The 10,028-nt window shown below is 34.0% G+C and overlaps 1 protein-coding gene across 1 annotated transcript; it reads left to right on the top strand.

Annotated features, from left to right (window-relative positions):
* The first annotated feature begins 8,630 nt into the window (after positions 1-8,630).
* LOC139869203 (LOB domain-containing protein 33-like) lies at positions 8,631-9,569 on the top strand. Its single transcript, XM_071857523.1, has 2 exons — positions 8,631-8,912; positions 9,315-9,569. The coding sequence occupies exons 1-2, from the start codon at positions 8,631-8,633 to the stop codon at positions 9,567-9,569; spliced, it is 537 nt and encodes a 178-aa protein (XP_071713624.1).
* The last annotated feature ends 459 nt before the right edge of the window (positions 9,570-10,028 follow it).

The following is a 10,028-nucleotide window of genomic DNA, read 5'->3' as shown; positions in this document are numbered from 1 at the left end:
GACGTCGACACCTTGGTAGAATATTTTTACTATTTGATAAGTGTCTAAACCGTGTTGAGGACATCCTCTCAACAACTTTTCGAATCTTGTCCACGCCTCATATAATGTTTAATTTGGCTTTTGAGCGAACATAACAATTTCTCCTTGAAGTCTCACGGCTTTAGATGCCGGAAAGAATCTTTTAAGAAATTTCTCAACTAAAACATCACATGTGTCAATCGCTCCTTCGGGTAACGATTCTAACGAATCTTTGGCTTCTCCCTTTAAAGTCCGGGGAAACAACATGAGATAGATTTGTTCATCCTCAACTTCTCTGATTTTGAATAGAGTACAAATCTTATTAAAGGTTCGAAGATGTTCGTTTGGATCTTCTTTTGGCATACCACTATATTGGCACTGATTAGTTACCATGTGTACGATTTGTCCTTTGATTTCATAATCTGGCGCATTAATGTCTGGTCGAATAATGGCGTGACCTTGGCCAGTGCGTGTGGCTCTCATTCGGTCTTCCATACTTAGAGGTTCCGTTATTTCCATATTTGAAATTGTTAAATCCGAATCACTAGAAGAGTCTAATTTAACGGTTTGTGGTTCAGGAAGAATGATTAGTGGTTCAGGATCTTGGAATTGTCCTTGAATATCCTCTGGGTTCTCAATTGTGAGGTCAGGTTCAAAAAATAGATTATCAGAAATTTGAATTGGAGTACTCGTTCGACTAGATGATGATTCTAAAGAAAAATCAACGGCGACAATATTGGCTAGCTGTCTTGATCGAATTACAGGTGGTGAACGTATGAAAGGTGGTGAACGTTTTGCTCGGTTCATTCACTGAATATCCTATTAGAAATTATATAAGTTATCAAATTAATAGATTTTTTTGCTTTTGCCCACGTTTCGAATAGCCAAAAGATGCAGCAGGGAGCCAGGATCCTTTAAGTCAGAAAATCCACAACTCAGCCACTAACAAATCCAACTATTACTACGAAGCAGAAAATTTTAGATGTCTATCAATTTAACCGCTTAAAATAATTTTTCGTCAAAATTTAAAGAAAATAACGAAAATTCTATGCCCTAAAAACTAGAGCGTAGAAATGAGAAAGAAAGAGCGTGTCGAAAAATAAACGTCGAAAAACAAAAAGTCGAAAAAATAATAATAAGAACGTAAAGTGTCGAAACTTAAAAGTCTAAAAACTACAAATTAAAACTTGCGTCTAAAAGTATTAAAGCTTAAAAGGAATTCTATATCCAAAACGGAAATAACTTAAAAAGGCACTAAAATTTATTTAAAACTAAGGCGATAAGCGACGTCGTAAAATTCTAAAGCGTCTAAATCTTAATCTAAAGAAAAAGCACTTAAGGGATTTTACGGCAAAGCCTAAAAATCTAGAAATATGAAATAATTACGGCAAAAACTAAGTTTAAAACTAATTACGAATGATAAATATACAAATTACGAAGTAAATGATACAAATATACAATTTACAAAAAGAAACTAAGTTGATAAAAATAAAATTTTATAAAAATATTATTTTTATATTATTTATTTAAAAGGATTAATATAAATATGTAAATAATAATAATTAAAACTTAAAATACAAATTATATTAAAACTATATAATAATTAAATTAAACCCTAATAATAATAATTATTATAAAATTATAACCTAAAATCGCAATTAATGCTAGGGTTTTGACCTGTCAGAGCAGGCTACGCGATCGCGTAGGGTTTACCCTTTGTAGCTCCGCGATTGTGGAGGGATGCAGGTTCAGAAATGGGTGCAGGCCAAAACAGGTTCGGCAGTTTCAGTTTTATAATTTATTTGATTTTTAAATTTTTTTAATTTTTTTTTACAAAATAATATATATACAATTTATATAAAAATAAACTTATATTTTAGAGATTTAATAAAAATACTTTTTATAGATAAGTTCTTAAATATATATATATATATATATATATATATATATATATATATATATATATATATATATATTTTTTTTTTTTCTTATTTTTTTAACACTTATTATAAATACAAAATATTTTTACGAAATTAAAAATTATATATTTTTACACAAATATACTTTACAAAAATATAGCATTTTTTACCGATTCCCCGGCAGCGGTGCCAAAAACTTGATGTGTGCGAGGTAGTGTACGAAATACTATTATTATTTTTAATACGAAATACGGTACAATTTACACAAGTTTTAATTATTTATATAGATGTGATATACCTAAACCTTGCTACAACATTTATAGGAAGTGTACCTAATCGTAGGGTAGTGTAGTTTTTAGTAAGTCCGGTTCGTTCCACATGGAGCTAGTGATTACGTACTATATTTTTAACAACTATATTTATATAAAATATATATAATTATATATAGTAATATTATTATAAAAGGGGATTTTTACCGTTTAATGACCGGTTTGTCAATTTTAAATATTAAGCGTAATGATAAATGACGATAATTAAAGTGTGTAGAATAAATAACAATATTTAAATGACGATATATAAAATTTTGAATAATAAAATGACAGGAAATAAAAGTACTATGAGAAATACAATAAAAGAATTATGCTTATTTAAACTTCCGTAACCATGATGTTTGACGTTTTGATTTTAATTTATTACTCTGGGTTAATTGTCCTTTGTCCTGGTTTATTTGATACCTATATGGGTTTTGCCCATAATAGTCCATCGGTCATAATTATAATATACTCGTCAAATTAACCTTATTCCCGAAGTTAAATATTCCAACTAATTAGGGATTCGAACTGTAACAAGGTTTTAATACTTTGTTAATAATTACACCAGGTTATCGACTGCGTGTAATCCAAGGTTTTAATACTTTGTTAACAATTACACCAATTATCCTTGTATGTAATCCATCCCTGTTTTAATTAGTCCATGATACATTAATTTATTCACTTGGCCATAATGAATAATCAATTACCCAATCCAATTGATTAATTAAATGATTGTAAACGATGTCGTATAAACGTCACTAAATAAGACATCCGTAATCATTTTAATAATTATTAGATTAACTAATTTGAAGATAGGTTCGACAGGTTCCAATGAGTTGTCATTCAATTAGACAATACCCCCACCTATTAATAGTCAATAGTCCAATGTTCACAAGTGTCGGTCTTTTGTCCAAACCCTAATTATGGTACAAAATCCAATAACCCCGTCTTAATATTTAGCCCAACATCACGATTACTTCAGCTCAAATAAGCATAATAATAACTTAGTTACGAGACATTAATTTAAAAAGGAAGAACATAGCTTACAGTGGTGATTAATAGCGTAGCGTTACACGGACAGAACTCCGACTTTAAAACCCGTAAAACATTTCTTACAGTAACCCAATTATTATTAAACTTAAATTAAAATTAAAATTAAAATTATAAATATATATTACATAGAGAGAAAGAAAGAAAAAGGAGTACGTTTGATCGTCCGAATGCGTTGGCTTTTATAGGCAATTCTGCCCCAGGCAGCTCCGCGATTGTGGTACTTTTGTGCCTTGGAGCTCCGCGATCGCAGAATTTCGCACTCCAGCTCACCAATTGATTTAAACGTGGGCGGCTTTGTATAATATAATATATAATATATATATTATAATATATAATATATAATTAATTATATATTATATTATATTTTTGTGCATAGTTGACTTGTAATTTTAGCTCCGTTGAGTCGTACGTTGATAGTTGGTTCATGTCTAGGTTCCGGATTTTCGAACACCTTTTCGTATGATTTAATATCTTGTACTTTACGTTTTGCGGCTTGTACTCTTGTCATTTTTGGACGTTTCTCATCAATAAATTGAACCACTTGAATTATATCTTGTATATTTGAGCTTTTTGGTCATTTGCGTCTTCAAATCGTCGTTTTCTTCTTTTGTTTTCCCACTTATTTATTTAAACGAATATTACATAAAAATAGAACAATAGTAACTAAAAGCTTTACATATTGGAAGGATAGTGCGCCTAAATATATGTTCATTTGGAGCACTATCAATCTCCCACATCACCAATTTTTGGTACGCATAGGGATGCACCTGCGCAGGTGCTATACCATAGTGCTCAAAAAATTGATAAATAAATTCAGAATAGGGTAGTCGAAAGTTGCCCACACTAATGGCATGGCCATAAAAGGTAATCATGCCTGAAGGAGGCTTATGGGCCCTATTGAAGGCGTCAGGCACCCTCAACGAATAACGGGAAAAAAACGAGTACTTTTGTACCATCTCGTCAAGATATCCATCACATACTTGACTCATAATTCCATTCACATTTACAGAAGGTCTACTAGAATTTTCGGGAACACCTACGCTAGTAGAGGTGGAAGACTGATCCGCCATATGAACGAGAACACAAAAAGAAAAATAAGTAAAGAAGAAGGAAGTAGAAAAGGTACCTTTTTTCGTAAGAAAACTGTTGGTTTTTTGAAAAAGCGTTTAGGGCACAAAGGCTGTAAAAAGTAGAAATATTGGAAAAGGGAAGCTATTTATAGGTTTTAAGAAACCTGATCTAACGGCTCAGATCAAAAGATGGATTAAAAAAGTAATGATTAAAAGGGAAAAAGGAAATCTCTCGAACGCCGTTCTAAAAGTTGAAAAACGGAAAGAGCACGAAAAGGGAGGCGCATTTGCAGAAACTGTCTTTTCACGCTGACGAGCATTAAATGCACATCCAATCAGGAAGCGTGGCCTTGTCACGGAAGTTTGACAACGGTAACCGTTCCGGCTACCCTCATCAAACTGGGGGGACTTAATGATACGCATAATGATCCGTCTCAAAATCGGCAAGCATCTTGGCAAAAATCTTACCCGGTACTACGCATCCCGAGTTGCCGACCCCTTTCTCGACATCCGTTCGACATCTTCCTGGATATTCTACCATGACGGACAAATGGCAAGACCAAGAACCCGGATGACATACACCCAACCAGCACCATACAGCCGGCCATGACAATCATAATCAAGAGTCGCGAAACCGGTCATCATAATCACAACCGTGAAGAAACACTTGGAACAAGTGTTCGGCGAAGACCCACCCGGCTAGACTGAGAGCACCGTGATACCTTAACCGGAATCAACCTGCCGCCAGTACCATCACCGCATTCCAACCCGACACGAAGATATTCTCCCAGGACAAGCACTCTGTCCCGGAGAAAGTGCACTATCCCGGAGAAAGTGCACTATCCCGGAGAAAGTACACTACCCCAGAAAAGACGCTCTGTCCCAGAATGATCACCTGATAACGGAATGAGCATGCAAGCAAGTTGCATGCCCCGTCAGCCCGCAAATCTAGGGAAGTTCGTTAGGATCTGTTATTCCCCACGAAAGGGACAGGTGCCACGTCACCACTCGGGGTTGACCAAGTTTGTTACAACCATGAAAGGGACATGTGCCATGTCATCATTCCCTCCATAACATCTATAAATACACAAGTGAAATCCTTCATTTGAATAACACTGGATGCATAAATGTTACTCTGCCAAAATCAATGGCGATAACGTCACTCCAGTTGTTAATTTAATTCCGATCGGTGCTCTGATCACCATCCGAGTTAATCCACGCTAAGATATTAATTTATTCGATTCCGATCGAATAAGGTTAATTCAATTGGTTATTTTACGCCCTTGGAATCCAGATTCTAAATCGGAGTTTGCACAATTATTGGAGTTAAAACAATCAACCTACTCTTTTTTTCCAAATTAAGCACTCAAACCCGAAATCCATTTACACTTAACGATTTTGGTTTGATCAGAAAGCTTTTAAAGTTTTCTTGAATTGGGATTGTATTGGTTTTGATGGTTCTGAAAGTCCATCAGATGCCTTGATTTGGGCTTAGATGGTTATGAAAGCATTGAATTCTATGTTTTGATTTCTATGTTTATGTTTATTTAGTTGGTTGATTTTGATGTTTGATTTGGTGTCTAAGTTTGATTTTTGATTTAGGTTTTGTTGAAGATGATAAAACTTTAGTTATTGACTTGTTGATTTTTTTTAACGCCGATATTGACATCGAATGCTCTCATTTATCACAAACACGCGCGTTAGGAGGAACCTAATTCGCGACGATGTTGGCAGTACCATTGAAGGTTGGGATAATCCCCCAGTGACCTTTTCAAATCATATTGATGTTGACAGTACTATCAAAGGTTAGAAACTTTCTGTTTGAAGTGAAAATCAAAGGTTGACTTGTTAATTGATTGAACAAAAATGGAGTTAAAGATGGGTAAAATAAATCAGATGAAATACCCTTACATGACACACACTTCTTTTCACTTTACGCAATTTAGGTAGTGGCCGTCGTGTCAGGGATCAACCGTGTAACTCGCACAAATCACGATATCAACCAAGTAAAAAATGTTTTAAGGACATCCTTGCAATATGTTACAAATCTCAGGGATCAACCGTGTAATTTTGTCTATTATAAAGTATGTGTTATACATTATTATAAAAATTATAGTTGTTGATAAAAGAATGTAGATTCTTAGCGTGTTCGAACTCAATATAACTAGTTACGATTTTAGAATCAAGATTCAAAAGGTTCTATGTAATTTGAGTGGAAATTTGTAATTTTTTTATAGGATCGAAGAACCATAAATTTTAAAAACATACGAGGTCTTAAACAATTTGAGTAGTATTTCGTAAAAAAAATCAATTGTGTCACTATACACCTCCTACTCCTTACTAAAATCGTCACTGGCTATAGCTCATTTACTAAACAATAAGTCGAGTTCAAGTGACACACTAATAGCTAAGTGGTAGTCCCGTGAGAATTGAGAGTGATTAACCGTTAACTCTACGGATAACACGAGGTAATCATAGATTATTAAACCGATTGAGGGTGATTAAGATTTGATCTCTAGAAAATTGGATAAGGCACGCATGTAGAGATCGTAAGAGATTGGCCTCCTATATAGGGTTTGCCCCTTATATAGGGAGCGATTAGGTAGGTCTAAGTATTGATTATTTGGCCCATGGGCGAAGTCTATTTAAAGCCCAAAGAGGGGTAAATGAAACAGATAGCTAAGTATGTTTGTTGTAGCTTGATAGCGTACCCCACTCCCTACGAAGTATATTACGAAGAAAGGATACGAAACCACACCATGACAGAGTGGTGACATTGAATATCAACCTCCGAATCTCGATTGAAATGAAGTCAAAAAATAGTAACCTAGCATTACTAGACCGGCGGCCCAACAAAAAAGGAAAGTAGACAACATGACTTTCACTTTGTAAGAATTCAAAAAGAAAAATTCAACTAATCCCTCCAAATTGCATGGGAACTAGTAACCTCAAAGGAAGAGAAAACTCTCTTATAAATAAGAAAACTAAATGAGACATGTTCTCATACAATTCGATCAACCGAATGTCATATCCTCATACTATCAATTCTCTTTCGGTGGCGTAAATCAGTTACCACACTTGCTACCTTCGGGGAATTGCCAACGAAGAGAAATTCACTCCAAATTCACCCACATATTATCTTCTTCGTGACCTGGCGTTGGCATACTTATTCCTTCGATTTGATCAGCCAAGAATTGTACAAACATAGCTCATCAAATGTAATATGTACTAGTAATAATGATCTGATGTACATATGGCTTGAATAATTGAAATATGCGTATTTGCTCAACAGCTAATTGCACACCAATGAAACCATGTACCCGGTTACCGCACAAGAGATTTTAGAAAATCTCATTGTTTGGTCATAAAACTTAACATATATAATTTGTAGATTTGAACCAAATGAGGACACTCATGGCCGGTGGAGTCATATTCAATTGAACATGGTAGCCCATGGAACCAAATTTGGCTCTATGGAGTATGGTGTACCACTTACCCATAATTAATCACCGGCAAAAATGGAAGGGCCAAGCTACAAAGCTCGCCCACATCTCTTCTACTCCCTCCGTCTCGGTTGACTTTTTTTTTTTTCATAATTCTGACTATAAATGATTTTTTTATGTTATATAATACTTAATGAAAGTTACACCAACTTAATTTATTCTCAAAAAAATTTCATCATTTATTATATATTACGGAAAAAATTATTTAAAGTCAAAGTTAAGAAAAAAGTCAATCCAGAACTATTAAATTAACACGAAGGAAGTAAAGTTTTAATCATTTAGTGAACATTTTATATTATTTTGAGTGCTAAACAAAGCAGAAAGAGTACGTCATTCGAGCGTTGAAATAGTTGATCTATTACCCTACTGCCAAGATGAATTAGATTAGTGTTATCTAGCAATAATTATCAGCAACTTTGTACTCAAATAATTCATTTATGGTAGGGTTATAGGTCTTCATTCAGCAACGTTGTTTAAATTTTAAGAATGAAAAAAAACACCTTTTAAGTTTTTAACTTACTTTAAGGCACAAATTAGGAAAGGGTTAGCCAAAGTAAGTAGGCCACAAAGGAGACCTTAAAGAATCCACTTTACGCTAATGACAGATTGTCCCCAACCCAACAAAAAGACATATTAAACACCTTTTTCAGGTGGATAATAATCATTATATATTAAGTGAAAGCTATCCTCCAGCTAATATAAATCCTAACCTCTTTACTAATTGGGTCATTAATCTAATTAATTCTGATTTAGAATATGACTGGGTCAGTTGGTTCTTCATGTGGAGCATGCAAGTTTCTGAGAAGAAAGTGTACAAATGAATGTATTTTTACTCCATATTTTTGTTATAACCAAGCAGCAGATCACTTTGCAGCCGTTCATAAAGTTTTCGGTGCGAGCAATGTTTCAAAACTATTGATGAAACTTCCGTTGCAATATAGAAGCGAAGCTGCTATTAGTATATCGTATGAAGCTTTATTTCGACTGCATGATCCTATTTATGGTTGTGTAGGACAAATATATGCTCTTGAAGAACAGGTTTAATGTTATGTCTAAATTTACTCCGCCTTTGTTTCACTACAATAGTTTTTAACACTGTTTGAATGAGTTTTTCACGCTTAAAAATGTGAATGTAAGTTATAAGCGTGGAAAATTTTGGCGTCAAAAAATTTGAAACGTGAAAAAATATTGCGTCAAAAATTTGAAAGCGTTATTAACTTTTTTAAACTTTATGTGTCATTGGTTTCCTTTTCAATGCTTTCACCCTTCAAAAACTTTGCAACACTTATATGTGTCAAAAACATGTCAAGTTATTTATGCTTCAAACCGTAAAAATTGAAAACGTCAAAAATTAACTTTCTTTGTAGTGTTATATGTTTTAATAAATTTCATTTCTTGAATTCCTGGTATCATATCGCCTAATGTAACATAATCGCGCAGGTGGCAAGCTTACAACAGGAGATAGATCTGTTGGAGAGTTACTTGACTTATGCTTCATTTGGCAACTCAAATTATGCAAGTTTTCAAGAAATTAATGACCCAAATACCGGTTTACCCTTTTATTTTCACTTCAATGAGTGTATAAATTACCAACAAACTTCACCATTTCCTTTTGTGTATGACGAGGAAGGCCAAATCTCTCATTCGTACAGTTTTCTTGATCATCAAGTGATGGAAGCTTTTGATTTCAAATAGACGAAAGCGGCATGCATTATAAGTTAAATATCTTATATGTGTATAATGTGATAATAAGATCAACGAATGAATGTTTGATTTTATATGTAATATATAGCAATTGTATGTTGGCCTTACGGCGGCTTAATTATGCAAATAAACTGTATCATACCAGAAAAACATGTTATGGGACAGATTTGCTAGCAAATAAATTTTGCCAAATAATATGTAGTAATTGTAAGAAAACGGGTAACAGCTTGGGGCGCTGCCCCCTTGGACCCCGTCCGCATTTTGTGCGGCAGTTTCTAGCCAATTCTTACGGGCGTTTACTCCACATTTTATGAACCCGTTGTTAAGTATAACTAGCTAACTCTTGCATTCAAGTAAATCCCAAATAACTAAAATTAATGTTAGATGACACTAAAATCACCAACAAATCCCCCCATTTTAGTGTAATCCTTGATTTACTAAAATAAATAA

The sequence above is a fragment of the Rutidosis leptorrhynchoides genome, chromosome 9 (assembly GCF_046630445.1).
Source record: "Rutidosis leptorrhynchoides isolate AG116_Rl617_1_P2 chromosome 9, CSIRO_AGI_Rlap_v1, whole genome shotgun sequence".
NCBI classification, from domain to species: Eukaryota; Viridiplantae; Streptophyta; class Magnoliopsida; order Asterales; family Asteraceae; genus Rutidosis; species Rutidosis leptorrhynchoides.
Note: the sequence above shows the minus strand (reverse complement) of the source record. Positions and strands in the feature narration are given on the sequence as shown.